General features: G+C 39.3%; 1 protein-coding gene across 1 annotated transcript; it reads left to right on the top strand.

Annotated features, from left to right (window-relative positions):
• Positions 1-4: 4 nt before the first annotated feature.
• On the top strand, positions 5-26,788 carry SLC26A3 (solute carrier family 26 member 3). Its single transcript, XM_012746065.3, has 20 exons — positions 5-205; positions 703-842; positions 2,170-2,280; positions 2,533-2,705; positions 4,018-4,182; positions 5,394-5,546; positions 6,225-6,307; positions 9,716-9,863; positions 9,975-10,088; positions 10,195-10,272; positions 13,950-14,045; positions 15,079-15,185; positions 16,305-16,374; positions 16,464-16,556; positions 17,831-17,926; positions 18,250-18,483; positions 19,899-19,953; positions 24,367-24,509; positions 24,641-24,706; positions 26,765-26,788. The coding sequence occupies exons 1-20, from the start codon at positions 75-77 to the stop codon at positions 26,786-26,788; spliced, it is 2,280 nt and encodes a 759-aa protein (XP_012601519.2). The 5' UTR covers positions 5-74.

The following is a 26,788-nucleotide window of genomic DNA, read 5'->3' as shown; positions in this document are numbered from 1 at the left end:
GCTAAAGCCAAGAAGAAGGGTTCACCACATAGTTCCAAAGGTCTTCAACTTGCCACAGCCCCAGAGAAAGCAAAATGATCGAACCCATTGGGAATCAGTACGTTGTGGCCAGGCCAGTGTATTCTTCAAATACTTTTGGGGAAGAACATAAGAAGAAAGACAGACATCATAAGACACTTCTGGATCATCTCAAATCATGTTGTAGGTAAGATATATCTTAAAGTGCTGGCATTAGGAATAAATGAAGCACTTTCTCCTAAATTTTCTAGCTTTCAAGCTCTCCTTTCTATAGAGTCTTTCATCCTTGATTTCCGAACCTCCTACTCTCTGCCAGAGTTGGAAAGGTAGTGTCTAAAACGAACACCATCTCAGCTCTCAACACAGTCTTTCCAAATCAGACAGCTAACAGATGGGAACAGAGGTAAATTCTCCAGTGGAATATTGCACAGTTCAAGCTGACCATGACAGACAGGCTTTATTAGGGTTAAGTAAAGCAGGTATTTTTTATTTTATTTATTTTGTATTCCTTTGGTGGTGACCAGGGAGCGGCTGATACAGGTAAAGAGGGGAATGATAGTGAAAGTGAAATTACTAATTTCATCTTTAATATATTATCATCTTTACCAATCTCCCACCTACAATTAAGTACTGAACTTAAAGTCTGATGTGAATTGACTGACCTGTGGTTTCCCATGTTTTCAGCTGTTCCACACGAAAGGCCAAGGGAATTGTCGTCTCTTTGTTCCCCATATTATCTTGGTTACCTACATATCGGCTAAAGGAATGGCTGCTCAGTGACATCGTTTCTGGTATCAGCACAGGGCTGGTGTCTGTACTACAAGGTAACTTTTTAAAGATATAGTCCTTGTACCATACAATTCATCCTTTTAATGTGTACAATTCAGTGGTTTTTATATATCTGCTAGGCTGTACCTCTAATATCTATTAATAATCCCAGAACATTTTCACCACCACCACTCCACGGTAATCTGTAACCCATTAACAGTCACTTCATGTCCCCCCCTCCACCCACCCCTCTGGCAATGACTTTCTGCCTCTATGGATTTGCCTATTCTGGGTATTTTATATAGAAGGAATTGTACAATCTGTGTCACGTGTCCAGTTTCTTTCACTTAGCATTATATTTTCAAGGTGGATGCATATTGTAGCATATATGGTACTTCATTCCATTTTATGGACAAATAACATTCCATTGTATGGGTAGACCACATTCTGTTTATCCATTCATCAGTTGATGGACATTCGAGTTGTTTCCACTTGGAGGCTATTATAAATAATGCTATTTTGAACATTTGTATGAAAGTTTTTGTGTGAATATGTTTCAGTTTTCTTGAATATATCCCTAGAAGTGTAATTGCTGGGTCATATGGTAACTCTATGTTTAATTATTTGTAGAACTGCTAAATTATTTTCTAAAGTAGCTGCACCATTTTACATTTTAACTAGGAATATAAGGGAGTTTGAATATCTCTGCATCCTCAACACTTGTTATTGTCCATCTTTTTTATTTTAGCTATCCTAGTGGGTGTGAAGTGGTATCCCATTGTACTTTTGATTTGTATTTCTATAATGGCTAATGATGTCGAGCACTTTTTTTTCATGTGCTCTTTGGCCATTTGTATACCTTTGGAGAAATGTCTATGAAAATCTTTACTCACTTTTAAATTGGGTTATTTGTCTTTTTATTGTGGAATTGCATGTGTTATTTTTGTATTCTAAGTACTAGACCCTCATGAGATATGCGATTTGCAAATAATTTCTTCCATTCTGCCAGTTATCAGTTCACTTTCTTGATAGTATCTTTTAAACTTTAAATGTGATCTTTTAGTATCACATTTTTTAATTGTGATGAAGTCCAATTTGTCTGTTTTTTCTTTGATTGCTTATACTCTAGGTGTCATTTCTAAGAAACCATTGTCTAATCCAAAGTCACAAAGACTAGTACCTATGTTTTATTTTCTAAGGCTTTTTATAGTTTCAGTTCTTACAGTTCCATCTTTGATACATTTTGAGTTAATAAAGAAACTTATTGTTAAAGGTCCAATCTTAAATACCAGAACCTAAAAAAAAAAAAATACCAGAACCTGATGAAAACTTCTATGGTTCCTCCTGTACAAAATAAGGACCCTGCTGCTTGTGTGTTTACAGGGTTAGCATTTGCTCTGCTGGTCAACATCTCTCCAATCTACGGGTTGTATGCGGCCTTTTTCCCAGGCATAGTCTACTTTTTCTTGGGTACTTCAAGACACTTATCTGTGGGTAAGTCAGTTACTGGGCTGATTAATGCTCACATTGCTTTTTCTCTATGAATTGTATTAGCCATACATTGTATCAATTCCAAACTGCATAACCCAGGAGAAGAGTCATAGTCTCCTGTAAGAATTAGGACTGGGGGTTTGGGAAAGAGGGCAGGGCCGGAGATGGCAGCCTTTTTATATGCCACTCTGTGGTTGAAAGACAATATACTTTAGGGAGGCACTTGTTGACTACGATTCACCTGCTGTTAATCAGGTCCATTTCCAATTCTGAGTACGATGTTGGGAGCAGTAGTTTCGAGACTAGCCATAGATGCCACTACAACTACTATGGACTCCTCGAATAGTTCAGCAAGTAATAGTTCGTCATCGATGGAGCACAAGGTGATGGTGGCTGCAACAGTCACAGTGCTTTCTGGAATCATCCAGGTGAGCAGTTTCTCATGTAACCTGTCGCCCCAATCTGCTGGTACACATCTTTCTGTTTTTTCTACCTCCTGCTTCCCCTCTCCATCTTCCCTTTGGTTTGTGACCCTCTTTCAGTGGCCCATAGGAAATCATTTAAGAAGGGTCACTCATCACAACCAAATGGAGAATGGTGGATACACGTTGCAAATAGGAGTGAATGTCAGTCTAGATAGAAAGAAAAATGGGAACAGGAGATACAAGTGGTGAGAAATGAAATTATTATTGCTTAATTCAATAAAATGCCTGGGAATTGATAGAGTCAAGAAACATAACCATGTGCAAGTAATAGTGACATTTATGGCTTTGAAATTTTTTTCTTTCTAATTCCTCAGAGGCTATAATCTAGTTGGGAGGGGTGGGGGCTTTGCACTTCAAGCTGTTCACATCAAAGATGTGAGGAAAGCTGAAGAAGATTATAGTGAGGCCCAAAGCCTCACTCCTAAGCCATACCCTGACACCATTGCTGAATGGACTTTTCAAGATGTTGCCTAAGCTTACAATTAATGATATTATGGGTTAAGACCATTTCTTAAAGAAAGGAAAGTCAATTTCTACAAGGATGTATGTGTGTGTCTTATTGACAACTTCATTAGTTCCTAATACATTTCTACACCTAGTATAGGAATGGAACCCAGCTGGACTTTGTGTACCCACAGCTCTGGCTGCATTCTGGAGACATAAGTGGAAAGTCAGACAAAATATTCAAGAGAAGGAGAATACATCCAATTCAGTTTATTGAATTGGATGGATTCAATGATGCTTTGGGGAAGGAATTAACAACCCTTAACCCCCAGCTAAAATTGAGCACTTCTGATGTCCAATGTGCACTTAGGTATTTCTTAATCAAGTTGAGTAATTTTTTGATGAAATGTGAATAGACATTCGTACAGCAACTAGAAAGTGTAACTTAAAATTACATCTACAATTTTATGAGGGCTGATGCTAGATAGGATTCTGCTGTAAAAGGTATATGAGTGATTCTTTCCTAAAAATATGGGTGGGGGGATAAAAAGGCATACTAGACTTGGGGACATACTAGACTTAACATCCTATTTGAACACGATGTAACAGTCAACTTGGGGGTGGGGTGGAAGGGAAGGAGAGGGAGGAACCCAGGGTGGGAGGCATTCAGGAGGCAGGGACATCTGCTTCTCAAAGGCATATACCTACAGGTTGAGCCTTTACATTTTGAATCATTTCAATGCTGATCCTTTAGTTTGCTGAGGTATACTCCTATCTGCACTAACAAAGGCTTTTGTTCTTCTTTTTCCAGTTGATCCTGGGGGTTCTGCGGATAGGATTTGTAGTGATATACTTATCTGAGTCCCTAATCAGTGGCTTCACCACTGCTGCTGCCATTCATGTTTTGGTTTCCCAGCTCAAATTCATTCTTCAGCTGTCAGTCCCACCACACACGGATCCATTTTCACTTTTCAAAGTAAGTATTTCTTTTGCTTAAAAAATATTGAAATGCATGAAACTTACTATTGTGTTTCTTGGAGAACTTTCCTTTAGTGCCTTTGCCATCAACTACAGGTTGTAAAATTTATTCCCATTAAGAAAAAGTAGCAAAGAGAATGACACCAAAAATTGACCACATCTACCATATAAGTAACATTAACAATAAAAATTAAATAATACTTTGCTTAGATTTGACTCAAGTATTTTCAAAAAGAAAAAAAAAAGTCTATTATCAAAAGCTTTACTATTTTGTCCCAAATTTTTTAAATGTTTTCAAAATCTTACTTTGAGAGAAATTTGCTAATTGAGTTATAATGTTTTCTTATTTCTCAAAAAGTAGGTCTTGTTGTTTTAGAATTGCAGCTCTTCGGCCTTTGATGCATCCATTTTTAGAAAGCAAAAGGAAATTGACCAATATGTCATTAGGACAGTGTTTCTCCCCTCCTCCAGAGATGCAAAGTAGAACAGATAGTGTTCTTAGTTCTTCTATCAAGACAGTCCTTGGGAATCTGAGACAGAACTTGCTCCAAATTGGAACCAATGCTCTCTCATTCCCCTCTAGAACTATTCCAAAAGTGGAATGTTCTAGATGCAACTTGGGATCCAGCTGGGGCCTGCTCGACCTGTCTTGGGCTCATAGATATGGAACCCAACTGGCTTCAAGAAGTAAGACCATGCACAGGGTACGGTTTCCTAGTTAGCCAGGAAACAGTTTTCCAAAAGTGACATGGAGAGTCAGCTAAGAAATGTGAGATGTCTAAGCCCCTCAAAAAGGCCAGGAATTAAGGTGATACATTCTAAGAAAAAATATCAAAGATTAGAAGTTATTCCCTGGACACAATAGTAGGAATGATTGTGAAATAAAAAAACAATGGCCAAAGAGTCCTAGACACAGAAAAGACCTGTTGTATCCAACAAAATTTGACACTAGCCAGAGATTCACAGCAAAAATGCTGGAAGCCTCCCCAAACCGGTGTGTCACCTACACTATGCTAACTTCTCCCTCTCATATCTCCCCGCTAGTCTCTACAATTTCATATTCATGGTTAACATGAACAGAACTGCAAACCGCCATCACTCTATGTCAGTCCTTTTGCTCCAATGTTTATTACCTATTTGCAGATAAGTGTTGTAGCCAAATTATACATTAATACAGGACTTCGGCTTTTTCTGTTTTTATAACTATAGGTACTAGAGTCCATATTCACACAAATAGAAAATACTAATATTGCTGACCTTGTGACATCCCTGCTTGTCCTGTTTATCGTATTTGTGGCTAAAGAAATAAATCAGCGCTTCCGAGACAAACTTCCAGTGCCTATCCCAATTGAATTCATCGTGGTAAATGATCATTTTAAGAATTTCTTTTCTTTTCTTTTCTTTTCTTTTCTTTTCTTTCTTTTTTTCTTTCTTTTTTTTTTTTTTTTTTAGACAGACTCTTACTCTGTCGCCCAGGCCAGGCTACAGTGCCATGGTGTCAGCCTAGCTCACAGCAAACTCAAACTCCTGACCTCAAGTGATCCTCCCTCTTTCGCTGCCCAGAGTGCTAAGATTACAGGCATGAGCCACCTTGTCCGGCCCATTTTACAATTTTCCTTCATAGCTAGTCTAGTGTTTATATGTTGCATCCCCTTCACCACCTGTAGATCAGGAGGTTTGGGTGGGGCAGAGGCCACCTCTGCAGTTTCTGGACATAATGTTTAGTATGATTTTCTATTCATTCAGAATTTAATAACTTCCTCTTGTGATTTGGGGTTTATTCTTTTCACGTAAGACAAGGAGAGTGCAGAGTGCAAGACCTTTAGCAAGATGTGGCGATAGACCTATTTGAATTACAGCTGTGATTCCCACCCCTGGTGGCATGTTAGAATTCCTCAGAACTTCTTTAAAAGTAACAGAGCCTGGGCTGGAGATTCTTAGTTAACAGGTCCAAGGTTGGGTTTTGGCGATTGTTTGTTTGTTTTCCCCAAAGCAAGTTGCATCTCATATTTCTAACTTGGGCAATTTATAACTTTGCAGACTGTGATTGCAACGGGTGTATCCTATGGCTGTGACTTCCAAACCAGGTTTAATGTGTCCGTAGTTGGGGACATGCAAGTAGGGTAAGTGGATCTCCTACAATGGTATTTTTCAAGCACTAAGCAGAGAGTAAGCAGTAGCTACAGGAGATGTACAATCTGAAATGCATTAGCCCTCGTCAGAACCCTGCCTGCACACTGCACCCGTGAGGAAGGCTAGCTGCTCTCCTTCTAGGAAGGTGCTACAGAGAACGTCAAGGTCCACAGTTCTTAATATCAGAAAGTTTCTTCCTGTAGAAGATCTCACAAACCAGACAAGCAGGGACTGAGAGCAGCAGGAACTCACAGGAAAGTAAAAGTTAGCAAAGTAGTGAGAGTAGAAAAATAGGCAAACTAAACCACTTCTCCTCATTAAGAAGCACCAAGTGAAACCAGATTTCCTTGTCCATAAATTACTATAAACAATATGTAGTGCTTTGTTTGAGGTTCCTGGAGCCAAGTTTCAAAAGTTCAAAAGAGACACCGAAGGAATACCGGCATGCCGCTTGAGCAATCCAGATAGGCACACTCTGTCCTTTATCGTGATCAAATTCAAAACAAGGCCAGAGCAACTTTTACCTCTGCAAAAGGAGGGGAAGTCCAGATTGTACAAGGAATTTTAAATATATTTCATTTAGTAGATTGAGAAAGAAGATCCAGTTTTGTGCTCTCTTTCCCCTAACCGTAATATCAGCTTCTTCCAACTTACTTACCAAGGAAACGTTGTTTTCCTGTTTGTTTTTTTAAAAAAAATACCTCTCTCCCTCTCCATGCTTAATAAGTATTTGAGAATTCCAGAAATCAGTTATATGTATTACTGACTTAAAAACAGCCAAATTCTTCTAAAGCCAAATATACATATATCTTTTTTAAAGCAAAAGAAATTTTCTTATTACCAGATCTTCATGTGTTATGCTTAATGACTCTCAAACATCACTTTTACTTTAAAAACTTTTAAAGTGGAAATTAGGCTGAAACTGAAAGACCAGTTCTATGGGTTCCTTCCATCCTGCACCTTTTAAGTGATTATACTTTATTTAAATGTCTTGATAGACAAAAACCAATATAGAAAAATAAATAAATGCAAAATCAAAGAGAATCTTGACAGAAGGGTTTGTTTTTGTTTTTGTTTTTGTTTTAGGAGACAGAGTTTCACTCTGTTGCCCAGGCTGATATAGTATGATCATAGCTCACTGGAGCCTCAAACTCCTGGGCTCAAGTGATCCTCTTGCCTCAGCCTCCCTCAGCTACTACATTATGGCAGCTGGAACTATAAGTGTTAGTTAGCCACCACACCCGGTTTCTTAGAAGTATTTTCAAAATAGAAGATAAATTTAAGATCACTGAATTAAATCTTACAGACCTAAATAATAAGCTTCTTTAGTAAATACATTTTAAATGTCAATGGTTTAAACACCACAAGGCATGTGGGGTAGGGGAGGGGGCACCCCAAATTTATTAAGCATTACACTTAAGTGAGAGGCAGCATAACCTGCCTGTTCTAGAGGCAGAGTGCCTGAGATTTGATTCTGACTCGCTCCTGGAACTTGGACAAATTTCTAAACTCTGTGGCTCAATGTCTTTGGCTGTAAAAATCGGGCTAAAGATAATAGCAATCACATAGTATTCTTTAAGAGTTAAGTGAGTCAAGAGTGTGGCTTCCTTAAGCATCTGGCTTACATTGAGTATTCAAACTACACCACCCTTATTATAACTTAACACCTAAGAAGTGAGGTACTAGGCATTTAACATGCTTTTCACGCTTTCATTTTTTTCTGGGTGATGATTGAGCAGGCCTCTTAGATTCCTGTTGATTGCAAATAGAATATAATTGGAAGGTATGGTTCTTAATTATTGCTAATCTGTTGTTAATGAGTATGTCACCTTCGAAGTTATTTTGTGAAGTCTCACACACTAAATGCAAATAACGTGGCTGAAGAGAAGTGCTCCTTGAAACGGGAGAGGAAACACAAACGTTGTATTCAGAGTCCGCAGGGATCCTATAATCATAGCTAACGGACACTTTGTGCTTTACGGTGTATAAATAGTATTCACATGTATTATTATATTTGAGCCTACAACAAAACTATGAAGGAGAAAGAACAAGTATTCTTATCCTCACTTTACAAATGGGAAAACTGTGGCTCAGAGAAGAGGATAAGTGGCAGAGCCAGGAAATGAACCCTGAATTTGATAAAAGATTGCAAATTCAATCCAATGATAGTCATTGATTCGATGTGATTTTGCCAGTGTAACCACATTATAATGTGCGTGTATATTCCTGTAAACTTCATGCAAAGTGTCTTAGATTCTACTTGTATTGTTACACTGGGTTGCAAAGCATCACTTACAATGCCTCCAGCAGTTATCCATGGATGGAGGCTCTTTGAGCAAACACAATTCTGACACAAGGAAAGCAAAAAAGTCTTTTTTTTTTTTTGCTGATTTACAGTCAGGCTGTACATCTCCATCACATCACTCTGTCTATGGTGTTGAGAGGCCAGACCAAAAGAATAATAGGGTCCCAGTTATTAAGAAATAAAGCAAGATTCTCAGCTAACTTTTGGATTTATAATGGCAACAGAGTGTGATATAATAGTACTTCTTCAAAATTAGAGCTGAAAATGTACTACCGTAGATATTCACAAAACATGGGGGCAGCAATTCAGAAAAAGTTGATTGGCTCCAATGAACCCACTTGCAGTAAGTTGAAGGTCAGAAACAGATGTCCATAGCAGCTGAGTGTCTCAGTAAATTGATACTGACTTTGAGATACATGAACCTGGCAATTAGTAAATGTAATTTAACTGCTCTGAGTTCATGAGGCATAAGCACAGAAGACTTCTGTGTTGAAAGTTGAAAGTTTCTCTGACACTGTATCACTTTAAAGTGAAACCCACTCCCCATTGGGGCCACGGTCGGCTCTAGCAGTTCTGAGGCGTGCAGGGCAGAGTCCAGGGCCCATCTGTTTGCCAGGGGTGTTCCAGGAAAGGTTATTGTTATCAATGGGGAGAAGACTTTTTTGCTTTCCTTGTGTCAGAATTGTGTTTGCTCAAAGAGCCTCCATCCATGGATAACTGTTGGAGGCATTGTAAGTGATGCTTTGCAACCCAGTGTAACAATACAAGTAGAATCTAAGACACTTTGCGTGAAGTTTACAGGAATATACACACACATTATAACGTGGTTACACTGGCAAAATCACATCGAATCAATGACTATCATTGGATTGAATTTGCAATCTTTTATCAAATTCAGGCAGTATTGCTTTTCAACAAGATAGCAGATTCCAAAGTTTTCAGTGGGGCTAAATTCTTGTAAATCATACTTCAAAGTGAGGCACAGCTCAGCCTAGATTGCCTTCATTCATTGATTTAACCAACAATTTTAATATATGAGTTTCTAAGCAGGTTGGTGATATTCAGATCTAAAATTGTTTAATTTCAATTTTAGATTTCAGGCCCCTATTACACCTGACCCGACGATTTTCCCATCAACCATAGGAGATAGCTTCGGCATTGCAATCGTTGCCTTTGCAGTGGCATTTTCGGTTGCCAGCGTCTACTCCCTCAAACACGATTACCAGCTTGATGGCAGTCAGGCAAGTATATGACCTACCCTGGGTTTAATTAGGCAATTTTAAATAATATTTTGTGCACATAATATCGATGGTGCCATTTCTAACAAAGGTTCCTCTTTCTTCTGCTGTCAGGAGTTAATAGCCTTGGGACTAGGGAACATAGTCAGCGGAGCATTCAGAGGGTTTGCGGGCAGTACCGCCCTCTCCAGATCAGCGATTCAGGAGAGCACAGGAGGCAAAACGCAGGTATTTCAAGATCTCTGCTGCAAGGGCCATCCTAGCATCAGTAACTGAGAAATCCAAGCCAGGGGAAAAGTCGAGTTTGTGATGAGAATTTTTTTTATCTTTACAGATTGCTGGACTTGTCTCTATTATTGTTGTGCTGATAGTCGTTGTAGGCATTGGATTTCTTCTGGAGCCACTACAAAAGGTAACACTACTGTCTCCTTGGATAACATCTCTCCTTTGGGTGATGATCAAGGACTTGGTTCTTAAACTCTGAAAGCACAAACTAAACTAGGGAAAAATGAGGTAACTACAAACTCTTCCATACTCTTCTTAGCCAGTACGCTGCGGATCAAAAATGTTTCTTTTCCCCTGGCAGCATGTTATGAACGTTAGGAATGCAAATGCCAGACTGGTCTTATCTACTCTGCTCGTTGCATGGGTGTAGCCCCGAGTATAATTAATGTTGAAACAGGAAGGCACCCTGGCACTCCGGCGTCAACAGGGATGGACTGAAGTGAAGATTTTCTTGCAGGTCAAGATAATCAGGTCCCCTCTATCTAATTCAGAGAGTGGTGCTGCCAGCCACACAAACTGTTCTTAGGAATACGCCCTACAGCTCCTAGAGCTTTGGTTTGACTCCAAGACCAACCCCGTCAGATTGTCGGATGGGGTGAACAGCCAGACACAGACCTCCCATCCTCTTCCTCATACTCCTCTGGCCATCATTTTAAGGGTTTGGTTTAAAGCTTTGTAAACTGCTGCCGCACCCGAATTTAAAAAGCACTGGACCCTGGAAAATATAGGATCTCTAGGAAACAAGATGATGGTAGTAAATACATCGTCCACTGAGGCTTTTATATGATTTTGAGGTGGTACTTGGAGCATTGGTGCTGGAGCTGTGTTGACCTACTTCTAATCCTGGCTCTGCCACTTTTTATCTGTGTGTTTTGGGGCAAATTAGTTTATCTCTCTGAGCCTCAAGAGCACCTTTTATAAAAACCGGAGGGGATCTGGGCTCCTGAGGTATACAATAAAATAAATAAATAAATAAATAAATAAATAAATAAATAAATAAAATTTAAAAAAATAAAAAGGAGAAGGAAATAGTACCTGCCACACAGTGGCTGTGAAAATTAAATGAGATAATGATGTGAAGTACTTAGCCAGGGGCCCGGCAGATGATAAGCACTTGATAAATGATGGGCATTATTGTTAATATTATCATTGTTATTATCATTCTACAAACTGTTACACTTCTGACTACAAAGGACTTAGAGGCATGATACAGCCCACCAGTGTCTATTGGCTGTTGTCTAGGACTTTTCTCTCTGTTGGTTGGTAGCCAAAATGTGAATTTGGCCCCAAGTTTCTGGACTGTCAGCATGGTCATCCCAAAGAGCCTCACATCTGTCTTCCAGCAGGCAGAATACTGTTTGCAAAAAAGATGCTAATCTACTGATTTCAAAATGAATGGCATAAAGGAGTCAAGAAGTCACCACTAAAGAAACAGAAGCATGTATATCTCAATAAGAATAAACACACACACTCACCCCTATATAGAGGAGAATTCTGCCCTACTGTGCTGCTGCCGAAGCAGGTATGGGCTCCACCTCCCCACAAGAATTTGAAGACACTGCAGAAATAATTACCACGTAAAATCCCTGTCTCTTTCTCCTGAATAAACCACACTCCAGTACATTGTCCAAGATGTTAATTCAAGTCCCTTCTATAAAGGATCATATGAGAAGTTCTCTTTAGGCCACTGTGTCAGGAATGTCTTTATTTCACCTGAAGAACTACTTTGCTTCTTCTTATCATGTGAAAGCAAAATAATGCATAATAATAGCTAACAATAAATATCTGTTGAGTGTTTCTAAGCATCAGCAGAGTTCTAAGCATTTTATAAATACTTAATTATTTATATTAAATGCAGGATGAATACCAAGTTCCTGGGAAAATTATCCTCCTTTACTTTTTATGGTTTCTCAACTTTCTGTAGTCTTTGCTTTAAAAAGTACTCTATAGGCTGGGTGCGGTGGCTCACGCCTGTAATCCTAGGACTCTGGGAGGCCAAGGGGAGGATCCTTGAGCTCAGGAATTTGAGACCAGCCTGAGCAAGAGTGAGACTCGTCTCTACTAAAAATAGAAAAAATTAGCTGGGCTTGGTGACATATGCCTATAGTCCCAGCTTCTTGGGAGGCTGAGGCAGGAGGATTGCTTGAGCCCAGGAGTTTGAGGTTGCTGTGAGCTAGGCTGATACCACGGCACTCTAACCAGGCTGACGCCACGGCACTCTACCCCAGGCAACAGAGTGAGCCTCTGTTTCAAAATAAATAAATAAATAAAAATAAAAAGTACTCTATTGTGTATGTAAATTATTTCAAATTATTTTTCCATGGAGTACTGATCAGGTAGGAAATAATGCCTAATAATGCCTCTATGAAACAAATATGAGTATGTCTCTTTTGAAAGGTGTCCCTTGATATATTTTATACTTACATAAGAGTCCTGCAAAAGGGGAGCCTATTGTATAGAATCCTCTGAACCCTTCATTCAGCTACTGCAATGGTGACATCTTATATAGCTATAGTACAAAATCAAGACCACTACACTGACATTTGTATGGTATGGTTAAGTAAATGACAGACTTTAGACAGTTTTCACCATTTTTTAACTGTCATTCACTAGTGTGCCATTTCTTTTTTAAAGTCACTTCAGACCACATTTCTTCTAAACAATGACCTCTATTCTCAGTGAGTGAAACTAACTGCTTTGATATAAAATTATAAAAGTTACTTGTAAAAATTAAAAATACCCAGATTAGTGCAACTGTCTTCAAGACATGAAAATAAAAACTATATTTGGCTTTTCTTTGTACACTGTACTTTCATGGTATGAAAGTAGTCAGTGTACAAACTCCATACTCATTTAGAATGAACAGCTCAAACTGGGGGTGTTCGGGAGAAGGGCATGATCCTACCACTGTGTTAAAATCCAAAGAAGGAAGAGAGTACACTTAACTATTCAGCATTTTTCACCATAACTACCATCATTCCCTCAAGACAAACAGTCACATTCTGGTGTGTGAAGAATCAGAAGCCGGAAACGTGGCTATGGCAGAGCCAGGTTTACAGCCCGCAGAGCACTCAGTGACTCCACCGTGGTGGAGGGTGTTGACACCAGGGCTGCTTAAAAGATTCTGTGTTCTGAGTGGCTAGTACTGGCTTGGGCAATATTAATTCATTAGTTCATTGACTAATTATTAAGCCCTTCCTATGTGCATTTGCCCCCGTGGGTTCTGGGGATACAGCAGGTAACAAGATGGATATGGTTCATGCTGTCCTAGAGAGTCCGTCACAAGTCATTGTCAACCTTTGTGATCTTAGGCTTCCTCTTTACAAAATGGCATGATTGCTAGTAATCATAAAAGGTTTGAATTCTCATTTTGGGACCTCAAGATCCCCAAGCTATTTTGTTTTATAAAGAGCAACCCCCATCTCCTGGACTCCAATAAACAGACACACATGAGACTGTCTCTGCCTGGGAAGAATTGTTACAGTGATTTTCTGTCATAGATCTGAAGATCTGCCTTTCTTTGTCCCAAGGTGCAGGTTAAGTGCCATCAGATCATCCATGGCATAATCACAAAGAGCAGTCTAGCCCTTGTCACTTTGGTGTGGACAAAGTCATGAATGAGGATAAGTAGTAGGCCCAGTTCCGGAGTGTCTAGCATGATGGCATCACACACCGGAAGAGGGTGTATCCCTTGATATGCTTTGAGGCCCTTTAAAGCACCCACTTATCTACAGCCTTCACCTTTGCTTCTACATGGTTTATTTGATTAACTTAAAGTACATCTGGTTTTTATGTTTTTCACAGTCCGTCCTGGCAGCTTTGGCACTCGGAAACTTAAAGGGAATGCTGATGCAGTTTGCTGAAATAGGCAGATTGTGGAAAAAGGATAAATATGATTGTGTAAGTAGACAAAATGGTATTTGAAAGAGCAATAAATCACAATGACATTTTAATGCTGATGTGGAATGCATATTTATAATGTAAACTAGGTGAAATTTTGTTTTTAGATATCTATTCAAACTAACATTAGTTTATTTGCTATCTTTAAATTGCATACTGTAATGATTGTTCTCTGGGATTTTAACTTTAAAAGATGGGCTATTGCAAGCAGGAAGTGCTCCATGAAACACTAATGCGGAACTTCCTTAGATCTGATCTAAAAGTTCATGCAGCCATCCCAAATGCTGCAGAAACTCTCTGAATTTTAGGGTATGCATGGTTTCTGTTCTTCATTACATAATGCATTAGTTTCTAGAGAATCTGCGAAGAATTTAAATTCTTAACATTTCTTTTGGAAATACTCTTTTTTGGGGGAAAGGCTCCCCTTGTTCTCAACCTGCCTTGCTGTGAGAAGCAGAGTTCATAATTTTTTCAGGGTCAAAGTCTGTGGTGTAAAATGCTTGTTAACATACTCTATGGTATGGTAAGAGCATAAACCAGCAAACTACACTGGTTCACTTTTGTTCCCGATAGATAATTGTGGGGAATTTTAATACCCTTTTGGCATGCTAAAATTCTTATAGAGATAGTAGCCATTAACTAAATCAATAGACCAAGAGTAAAAGATTAGTATGGGCTCTCCTAGTTCATTTGCTACTTTTAACGAATAGCAGCTGGTTCTGAAATTTTTCTTGGGGTAGAGAGACATAATCCCACTTCCTTGACTGGTTCAGGGATGGGATTAGAAATGGATACAGTCTCTTTGGATTTTTTTATATTTACTCATGTTTCTGTGGCCCAGAACCTGAGCCAACAGAAATGACCCCTTTGGGACAAGTGTCTTCTCCTGTGCTCTTTGCTGCCTGGCCCAAGATGACAACTTCCCACCTCCGATTTTGGCCCTAGAAGTTCATGCTTTCTCATAGCTCTGAATCTAAGCCATTGTACTTTAATCAAAGTAAATTGTAATATATGTGTTGCTTTCTTTTCACAGCTAATTTGGATCGTAACCTTCATCCTTGTCATCGTCCTAGGACTCGGGTTGGGTCTGGCAGCTAGCATAGCATTTCAGCTGCTAACCATCGTGTTCAGGACCCAATTGTGAGTGCTTGTCATGCATTCTGGTGGGCTTTGACCTCCCCAAATCAGAAAAGAAAAAAAAAATCAACACTGGTTAAGAGAAGATAGGCGTGCATATCTACCAGGATTAGCCTGTACATCCTTCTTCAGGTTGCTCCCTAGGGCCGGAAGGGCAATAGAATGGCCCAGTTTTAGTGTATCAGCCCAGGGAGGGAGCCTGCTGTTGGTTTGCTCCTTGCTTTGAGGCCAATTCAAAGAAATCATATAAATCTCTAAGTCTGTTTGCCCAGCTGTAAACCAAAAGTAATTCTATTCTTAGCAGGTTTAATGTCTTTGCCTTAGACTTGTTAAACATGGGAATGTGTTAGTGGAGGGCTCGCCCTTTCCATGGATTGTTAGATTGTACTCCCACCTTAAAAGCATGGAGCTGAATCAGAGAACATCTTAAAATCCCCTCTCCCCCTAAAATTCCACAAAAGTCATTTGGAATCCTTGATTCTTAAGAGTCATCCAGTCCAAGCATCATTCTGATTTTTAAATCTCTGCCATATAATAATATCACCACCATGGGGTCACTCAGCCTATTTCGGATTACATGGCGTGACAGAGGAATAAAGCTCCTTGGGAACTAAGCCGTTCTGGAGCAGGAGTTGTTGTCATAGTTAAAGTTAATCCCAGACTGATGGAATACCTCGGTATTGAAATGCTGCCTCACTCTTTCATTTATATTTTCACTCGATTCTTTACTGAGGACCCAACAAACACAGAGACAAACTGAATGGTCATAGGCGAGTCATGTTGCTTCTCCTCGTCCTCATCCATTCCCTGGGTGGTCCTATCTGCCTTTCCTCACCAAAGAATCGTGATATTCAGAATCAAAGTAGCAAAATCATATGGAAGTGATTTGTAAACTGTGATACGGCAACTGACAGGCACAGTTTTAGCAGCTTTGGGAAGACACAAAGATAAGTAAAACAAGGTGTTTGCCTTCCAGGGTCTCTGATGGCATGATGCTTCCCCAACCTTTTAAATTCTGAAAAGTGAGCCTGCTTTGGTGTGCTAGAAGAAAATCAGTGTTAGCCTTATAGGGCTAATAGACATGCAGAGTGATTTCCTTGGTGTTGTTTGTTTTCTCTACAGTCCCAAATGCAGCACACTGGCTAATGTTGGAAGGAGCAACATCTATAAGAATAGAAAAGATTATTCTGACGTAAGGAAGATTCATTTTTCCTTGACTTGCTAAATGATATTAGTATCAATCTAATGGGCACCATCTGATATTATTTCTCTGCCTTATAGATGTATGAGCCAGAAGGAGTGAAAATTTTCAGATGTCCATCTCCCATCTACTTTGCGAACATTGGTTTCTTTAAGCAGAAACTTCTCGATGCTGTAAGGTTTGGGGTTATTTGACTTTTTAAAAAATAATCTACTGAGTATCTGGGGATCGAATGTTTCTTCTTTAATAAGAAGGCCATTGACTTTATGTATGGTGTCGAATCTGGGTTGTCTTAGTGTTTTTGTTCCCCATGTCCCAGAGGAGGTGAAACTACCTTATAGGGGGTCTCTTACTATGTGGGGAAAATAAGCCTCTTTGAATGAGTTCCAATATAGAATCCTTTTATCAAATCTATTATACAGTACAAAGATTTACCATAAGGTTTTTGGGCTACTGATTTTGAATAGATATCACCCTGCAGATTTTCTTTGGGCATCAACTTCAGAAACAAGGAGCATTTACTATTTAACTGCATAATTAAAGAGATTCATGATAGCAGTAGTGAATGAATATTTAACACTAAATAACAGTAAATACTGAGGGTCCCTGGAAAATTGGAGTGAAGATGACAAGGAAGCAGTCTTTAAGGGTAAGAAACAAAAAAGCTCAGTATTCACTTTTAAATGCCTTTTGATCTACTCTATATCTTGCATAGAACTTCTGCCTTTAGGACCTATTATTATCAGTTGATATGCATCAGATATTTTTCTATTCAACAGGGTTTTTTTTACAAAAATTGGATCATATTGTATATATGGCTTTCTACACTACCCTTTTCACTTAATCTAGTATTTTTCCATCTAACTATAATTTTTTGTCAAAGATTTTTTTTATTACATAACTTGATCCTCCTTTCTTATTACTGGGGAGCTAAATATTGCAGTAATATGAACACATTTATGTTGAAAAGAGGAACATAAGGCTTAGCCCCAAATATAGTGCTAAAATTATAAAATAAAATTATATAATAATAAATATCATAAAATCATATAAATTTTAATAACATAAAAATTGTATAGAAGCAGAATACCATGTAGGTGCTACCCACACTCAACAGATAGAAAACATAAAATAAAATCCCCTAAGTTATGTAGGCTCAAAACACAAAAAGATTCAAATAGGGTTTATATCCATTCATGGAGGATTTATGGATAAATTCTGGACTATACAGAGGTTTTTGAATGTTGATAACTGCATACAGACTGAGCAGACCATGGGTATGACACAACATCGTTGCTGATTTAGTTTAAACCACTTCTAAATTATATCACAAATATCTTAATTTTCTGTCCCAATCCCTCAATTCATCCCAGTGAACGATATTAGAATCATGCTATATAACCAGCAGAATATTCAGTGCTCTTGTAACACAGCAATGGTTTCTCAGGTTGGCTTTAGTCCACTTCGCATCCTACGCAAGCGCAACAAAGCTTTGAAGAAAATACGAAAACTGCAGAAGCAAGGCCTGCTGCAAGTGACACCAGTAAGTTTCTTGACTACGTTTAAGCCCAGTAGAGCCAAAAGCTTAGGAAAGTATAATCCAAGGTGTTAGTTCCATTCTTTTCAATGAAATGCCAGACAAACAAGTTCTTTCATGTGTGAGGTAATGTGATATTTTTAAATGCCATCTGTGAGGGTCTCCCTAAAATCTTAATTCTCCTGGGGAAAGTACCAAAGACAAATGTCTACAATCCCTCTCTGTCTGACCCAACTTTGAATCTGTGCTTCAGAAGCTCGCTGGCTATCCTCGACATACACAATGTATTTCTCGCTCAGAGTTGCAGTGTTTGTTATCCTTCCCCGCAGAAAGGAGTTATATGTACCATGGACAGCATAAAAGACTCCGACGAAGAGCTGGACAACAACCATATAGAAGAACTGGATCAGCCCATCAATACCACAGACCTGCCCTTCCAGATTGACTGGAATGGCGATCTTCCAGTCAACATTAAGGTCCCCAGAATCAGCCTCCACAGCCTCATTCTCGATTTTTCAGCAGTATCCTTTCTCGACGTTTCTTCAATGAGGGGTCTCAAAAAGGTAATTTCTTTTTTCTTAATGGAAACAACCATGACCAAAGGTAAAAACTGTATTTGTGGAAAGATGCTCCTTTAGATAAGACATACTTAATTAGAAATCAAGTATCAATATAATCTTAGAGTATATTAAGACTGGGTAGACAACTGCACTCAGTCTCCTATCAAATTTCAGTTGTATGGTGCTTTCAAGTCCTCATGGGCATTTTATCTAAATTATCCTGAAATCAGAAAAGATCGGGAAAGGTCCTGGGGAAAAAAATGGAATAGTGGAGCCTTTTGTTTTTATCATCATCCATTATAAGCTGATGAAATTTCATTCAGCCATTAAAAATATGTCTCAACAACAAAAAACCCAAGTAGACATTGGGAAGAATAAATGTCACATGTGATTTAAAAACAGGACTGAAACAGATTGCCATCTATTTTCTTTCCATAGTTTTGTCAGCATTTCTAAAATAAATTAGTTTCTAACATAAATGCAGACACACATATAAAGAAAGTTTAAGAAATTCGACATGTATCTCTTTTTCTTGGAGTTTTACAAAAATCTCCCTGTATGAGAGCTGCCCTGAGATAAGACCTATTCAGTAAGGGTGAGCTCATACAAAATTAGAAAATGGGATCAATTTAGTTTCCTTCAAACTCATCTTTAAAAATTTTTTTAATGTCACGTAACTCTCAAGTCTGCTTGCTTTTTCTTTTCTTTCTTGGTCTTTGTTTTTGTTTATTTTAGCTTAGGAGAAACACACACACAATTTTTTGATCCTAGCAGTATAGCATGAAGGACAGGGACTCTGACTAGGGTTTCTTTAAAGCCTGAATTCTTAGTTCAGCGCCCAGCTGAGGTTCTAAAAGTATTCAATGATAATGGTAATGATATTAATGACCACCTAATTTGATCAACAGTATAAGCTATTTTTCTTACCTTATATGATCTTACTCATATCACTACTGGTATTTGTTCTTAGCCTAGAGACCAGGAAAACGGGTAAAGAGTCCAGTCACTGTGGACAGGAATAATCAACAACTTAGGGGCCTTAGGAATTTTTTGTTTGTTTGTTGTTGTTTTACTTTTTATAGCTAGAAAGCTCTAGATGACATCACTCATAGAAGATACTGTTTTAAAATTAAATCAGAATTGTTCTTGTGAGTTTGAGGCAGAACATTTTCCCATAATTCCTTCAAGAGTGATCACTTTTAGCTTCTCAGGAGGAGGGCTCTTTTATTTGGGTATATTTCTTTCTATCACAGAGCCTTGCATTTAACTTTGGTATCTGTTTATACTATTATCTCTTTTCAAAATGTAAAAGGTTATAAAAGCAATATACCACCTGTCAGATATAGTTATGATAGTTTTCTTTACATTTCTGACAAGTAAAAATGTTCCCTAAGGGAAATGTACTTTCTTTTTGACAGATATTGCAAGAATTTATCAGGATCAAGGTAGACGTGTATATTGTTGGAACTGATGGTAAGTTGTTTTATTTTTACTTTATGTTCTGACAACCACTTCGGGCTCACTGCCAACGCTCAATCTAGACAGCCTCTCCAAACAACAGGGATTTAATTTCATTAAGAAGGGAGCCTAATTTGCATCCAGGCCTATAGAAACCCTTATGGACACAGTGGCTCATGCCTGTAATCCTAGCACTCTGGGTAGGCTGAGGCAGGAGGATCACTTGAGCTCAGGAGTTCAAGACCAGCCTAAGCAAGAGCGAAACTCCATCTCTACTGAAAATAGAAAAATTAGATGGGCATTGCAGAACAAGCCTGTAGTCCCAGCTACTCAGGAGGCTGAGGCAGGAGGATCACTTGAGCCCAGGAGTTGCGTTGCAGTGAGCTATGATGATGCCACTGCACTTTAGCTAGGTTGACAGACAAGATTCTGTCTCAAAAAAAAAAAAAAAAAGAAAGAAAGAAAGAAAGAAAGAAAGAAAGAAAGAAAGAAAGAAAAAAAGAAAAAAGAAAGAAACTCTTATGGAAACAGAATCTTTATATTTTAGTTGTGTTGAGATGTAATTAAATGGATTTTACAATTTGAATCCTAATTTAATACACAGCAAAGGTGTGAATATGTTAACCAGTTTTTACTCTAAACTTCCTAAAAAAGTAGCCTGTTTTCTCTCTCCTTCTCCTCCCTTGCACTCCTCAGCCCATAACAACTTGGTTTCTGCTTTACCTTGCTAATGAGGTAGCCCTTATAGAGGTTATCAGTGATATTCAGATTGTCAATAATTTTTGTGGTGGGGAGACCCAGTGGCTCTCTCTGTCACCCAGACTGGAGTGCAGTGGCAGAACCATAACTCGTAGCAACCTCCAACACCCAGGCTCAAGCAATCCTCCTGCTTCTGCCTCCCTCCCCAGTAGCTGGGACTACAGGTACATGCCACCACACCTGGCTAATTTTTTTCATTTTTTGTAGAGAGGGGGTCTCATTCTTGCTCAGGCTGTTCTCAAACTCTAGCCTCAAGCAATCCTCCCATCTCACCTCCCATAGTGCTAGGATTACAGGCTTGAGCCAGTGCCTGATCAGACTGTCAAGATTAACTGCCTCCATGTCAGCCTCCTTCGGTTGGAGCTTACTTTAGCATTTGCTCCTTTCTTTGGCATTTGTCTTTGAAACTCTCTCCCTCCCTGATTTCTGCAGGACCATTCTTCTGCTGCACCTCCTACCTCTCAAAGAACTCCTCAATTTCTGACATTGGCTCTTCTCCCATGCCCTGGACCAGTCAGTCTTCCCCAAGCTTCAACCTTAAACTCCATTCAGTAGTTCTAATTCCATGGACTCTTTCTAGTCAATGTCCTCCGTGCTTATGACTTCAAGTGTACTGTGTTTCCACGAAAATAAGACCTACCCATAAAATAAACCCTAGCAGGATTTCTAAGCATTTGCACAATATAAGCCCTACCCCGAAAATAAGACCTAGCAATGGACGTGGCTACGCAGCATACCTGCACAGCCCATGCATTTTGTTGCAGAGCAGTAAAGAAGACGAGCAGCCCTTCTCATCTCCCCCATGAGAGCTCTATTGCTGGATATGAAACATTGGGGCCAATCGTTTAAAGGAAATAGAGTTGCAAGAAATTCAGGATGGAATTCGGGGTTTGGAGAGTTATGATGATGTTCCAGAAGAAGACGACTTAACTATATTTGAATAAATGTAGATTGTTGTACCGTACTTAAAAAAAATAACACATCCCCTAAAAATAAGCCCTAGGGTGTCTTCTTGAGGAAAAATAAATATAAAACCCTGTCTTATTTTCGGGGAAACACGGTATCTACATGTTAATGAATCCCCAAACTATACCTCCAGCCCAGACCTTTCTTCTGAGCTGCAGACCCATGTACTCAACTGTCTGGATGGCCCCCAGGCATCTCAGAGACACATAATTGAAACTACTCCTGCTCCTTTCCTATCTCAGTCACTGCATCACTACGCACTCAGTTGCCCAAAGTAGAAACTCCAAAGCCATCTTTAATTTCTCCCTCTCTCCTTCCCTCTATCTTCAATGGGCCACCAGGTCCTATAAATATTTCCTCTTAAATCAGTCTCTTCTTCTCCATGTCCACCCAGGCCCCCTGGAAGGACTTTCTAATTAGTGTTGTTATCCATCCCTATAATGTCCTCCCATCTCATTTACTGACTAGAAAGTTCCTTCCAGAATTTTTCCTATAATAACTGAAGACTTCCTTGCTTCCTCAGGCAGAGCACTGGGTCTTCATACTGTTTGCATCTACAGAATACACACAGATCACACCATTCTGCACCTCTGTGTTTATCTCATAATAAGCAGGTATTAGTCTTGTTCACCTGCTTATTCCTTGTCTCTTGCCTAGTTCCTAGGATGTCACAGTCAGTAAAGACTTTGGGAGCACCTACTATTTATCAGGCACTGTTCTGGGTGCTGGAGATACAGCAGTGAATCTGACAAAGCCCCTGCCCTCATAAAGCTTATAGTCTCATAGGAAAGCCACACAATAAGCAAATAAAATCATATTTCAGGTAGCGCTAAGTGCTGTGAAGAAAAAGCAGGGTTAAGAAACAGAGCAATGGGCTGGGCGTGGTGGCTCACGCCTGTAATCCTAGCACTTTGGGAGGCCGAGGCGGGCGGATTGCTCAAGATCAGGAGTTCGAAACCAGCCTGAGCGAGACCCCGTCTCTACCAAAAATAGAAATAAATTAATTGACCAACTAAAAATATATATACAAAAAATTAGCTGGGCCTGGTGGCGCATGCCTGTAGTCCCAGCTACTCGGGAGGCTGAGGCAGTAGGATCGCTGAGCCCCGGAGTTTGAGGTTGCTGTGAGCCAGGCTGACGCCATGGCACTCACTCTAGCCTGGGCAACAAAGTGAGACTCTGTCTCAAAAAAAAAAAAAAAAGAAAAGAAACAGAGCAATGGAGATGGTGCTGTTGTGGGCTGGCAATCAAGGATGTCCACAGAGTGACATTTGCACAGAGACTGGAATGAAGTGAGGGCAGCAACCCTGACAGTATCTTAGGGGGGAGCATTTTAAGGAGGAGGGACAACTGGTACACAGGTCCTCAGGAGGGCAGAAATTGGCATCTTTAATCTCTCCCTCTCTGCTGGCTCCTATCCCTAAAATCTCCAGAGATCCTCCAGTTCAAGACTTCTTTATAAGTAAAAATATTCTCTTGATCCAAATAACCTTTCAGTCTACCAAACAATTTTACTCCTTCCCCGTCATGGGCAAGCATCTATTCCTGCCGTCTCTGCTGCCCGGCATCCTTCTCAGTCTTTAAGAAGCATCATGACCTTCCTTCCCATTGCATGCCACCCACCTCCCTCCCAGGTTCTGGTGACAATGCGCCTCCTCTCTCCCTCTCTCTGTCACTGGGAGGGCCTGTCTATGTTGAAAGCTTGCCTGTGAACAAACTCTCTCACCTCTGTGCTTCAGTACCTTCTCTGTCTCCACCTTTCTCCAAATCCTAGGCACCTTTAAATAGTATCTACTTGGTTCAGTTTTCCTAGATACACACCAAGAGGAAACGGTCTTTACCTACTTTCCCAGAATACCCATAGTCCATGATCTACATCTCTTATTCATTCAACAAAAGGAGAAACTACTATGTGTTAAGAGGTACATTAAAACTAATAAACCAATAAAGGAAAACACTAGATTGTTCCTTGCCCTCATTGTTACACAACACTCTCCCTTTCAGTGCTATAGTTATACATAAATGTTCTGTCTTCCTTGAGGGCAAGATTCAGGTCTTATTTATCTTTTAATTATTCTTATTACCCAGGCAGTTTTACACATAGTAGACATCAGATATGATTTGGTTGAGTGATTTAAGCAAACTAATGCTGATTAGTGCCTACAAAAATGAGATTTCTGAAGTGACTGGAGAGGTAATGTAGGTGCTAAAGAAGATGTTTTCTGATAAAACCCAGGGCTACAGTTAAGTCGCTGGTAAATAATAGGCCTGGCAGTCAAGAACCACAGCATATCACTGGTCCATAAGCATATGTTCTATTTTGGTAGAAGCCCAAATTTTAATAAGAAACCACACTTGACATTCCAAATCATTAAGTAGGGAGATTAGGTCACTAGGCTCCTCCCCAAATGAAAACAGATTAATTTTCTTCTAGGAACAACTTAAATTTTTCCTATTTGAACCTTTTCCTTCTTCGTTTTCACATTAGCACATTCAATATATTTTTATTAGATAGGCAGCCATTAGTTCCAGAAGACAACACACTAATGATACACCAGTATTATACCATCACAATCCACAAACACTTAACCAAACATCAATGAAATGCATATTTGCAAATGGAAGTTCCAATTACCAGCCTCAACGGGAAACTCGTGGCCAATTACTTCTTCCTAAGGGTTATCGTTTCTTTTCCCTCTTCAGATGATTTCATTGAGAAGCTTACTCGCTGTCAATTTTTTGATGATGAAGTCCAGAGCTCAATGTTTTTCTTAACAATCCATGATGCTATTTTGCATATTTTGATGAAGAAAGACTACAGTACTTCAAAGTTTAATTCCATTCAGGTACCAGCTCTTTGATGATTTTCACATTTGTATAACCGATCATTTATACTTCCTAAATTTCCCTTTATTTTTCAACACCTAAGAAAAAACAAATTGGTCCCTAATCCATCGTTCCATTCTCTTTTTCTCAGGAAAAAGAAATGCAATCTGATTTTACCATAAATACAAATGGAGGATTACGTAAACGGGACTTTCAGGTAAGACTATTCAACAGGGTTATCTTCACCTAGACATCACAGCAAACAAGTGTAGAAGTAGGAGGCCTCTCCCAGCACGCTGCAGAACGTCTCTTGCCTGTGCAGGCCTCTGGGCCTCACCCCCAGAAAGCCAGCCTCACAGGGGATTTTTGAGGAAAGTAAACTCAGACCATAACAAAAAAAGATGAAAAATAGTGATAGATTTCTATTAATGCAATAGTGAGCATATCTTTTTATTTTTTCAAAGTACTTACAACAGTGCTCTTATTCTGGCCTTGTAATCATCAATGAGGCAGGTGAGGTGTTGATCTATTTCCATTTACAGACAAATTAGTGGAAGAGGTGAGACGCTCACACACACCTCCTGCGGTGCGAGGGCAGTCCCTAGCACAGTGACAGCTCAGCAATGAAAGTGAAGTTTCTTTCCTTCCTTACTAGAATGAGTTGCCAATTTGTCATTTAACTAGTTTCGTTTCAGTCTAGAACACTCATTTCTAGAACATTCAACCCTTTAAGGCAAGATCTCTAGTTTGGAAAAAGCGGAATCACAAATCAAAATGGGTTTCTGCTGTAGGCCACGTATGTGGTAGTAGGTGCATTACATTCATTATTTTAATTTTTGTAACAATATACAAAAAAGATACCTTCATTTTACAAATGAGGAAGCTGGGAAAGAGGCTCAGAGAACTTAAGTCATTTGCTGGAGGTCACACGCCAAGTGAGCCCAACAGGATTTGAACAGAATAAGATCTGCCTGATGACAATACCTATCTTCCGTCACTATAGTATACCCCCTCTATCTTTTGGTGAAAGATTAAGGGATTGAGGAACCAAGAAATAATCTAATGATTGTCTTAAAGTATGGGAGGTGGCTGGTGGTATTTCTCTTAGTTGAAGAAAGGTCTAAGAACAGCAAAAAAAAGAATTTAGGTTAGAAATAAAAAAGAGGCCGGGCATGGTGGTTCACGCCTGTAACCCTAGCACTCTGGGAGGCTGAGGCAGGAGAATCGCTTGAGGCCAGGAGTTCGAGACAGGCTCTGAGTAAGAAAGAGCAAGACTCCGTCCCCAAAAATAAAAATAGAAAAAATTAGCCAGGCATAGTAGCACATACCTGTAGTCCCAGGTACTCAGGAGGCTAAGGCAGGAGGATGGCTTGAGCCCAGGAGTTTGAGGTTGCAGTGAGCCATGATGATGTCACTGCATTTAGTCTGGGTGACAGAGTGAGACCCTGTCTCAAAAAAAAAAAAAAAAAAAAGAAAGGAAAAGAAAAAAGAAATGTATAGCATAAGATAAACCTGGGACATTATTAAGAGTGATATCAAGTAGCAAAGGTCAGATGAAAAGGTCATTCCAAAAAGATGGATAGACTTGAAATGAGAAGAGAGCCTTGAGCACCAGGATTCTGTTTCCCAGGACTGAATTCCAGAGAAACCCAAATCAGTCACCTTGCCCGAGTACCTTATGAAAGCCCCATAACAGCAACCCTCTCCACAGTAGTTGGATTCAGAATTGTCACCAAGTATTATTAAAGGATAAAAAGCACAGAATAGCCTGATGTCTTATGAATAGCATGAACAAATTTAATGTCTGATTCAAGTTTAGAACTGATCATCTAACAGAATGTATTCAGCACAATGCCATAGTTGGCTTCCCCATATGAAATAAAAATAAACATTTAACACCAGCTTCTTGCCTTAAGGAAGATAAATCAGCAGCTGTAGATAGGCCACCAGTGGTGATTGGGGTAAAAGCTGAACGTGCCAGGCCAGCACACATAGCCCTTTGGAACAAATGTGAAGTAATATATCGCTACAACACTTTGTACTGTTATATTATTTTGATTAAGTGAAATTAAGCCTTTGAAAGACACACTATTACAACATGGTATTCCACGGATCTATCACTGTTAACCAAGTAGCGATGGAAGGTATTTGATCATTAAAATTCAAAACAAAAAAATGTGTTGATGACTCTGGTAAATTCTAGCTCCTAAGATGTGATTATTGAAAGCAACAGAACTTAACAAACATAAAACAAAAACTTTCTGTCTTCTTCCAGGTACCAATTGAAACAAGATTCTAA

The sequence above is a fragment of the Microcebus murinus genome, chromosome 9, assembly GCF_040939455.1.
Source record: "Microcebus murinus isolate Inina chromosome 9, M.murinus_Inina_mat1.0, whole genome shotgun sequence".
Lineage (NCBI taxonomy): Eukaryota > Metazoa > Chordata > Mammalia > Primates > Cheirogaleidae > Microcebus > Microcebus murinus.
This window is presented reverse-complemented; position numbering and strand designations above follow the sequence as displayed.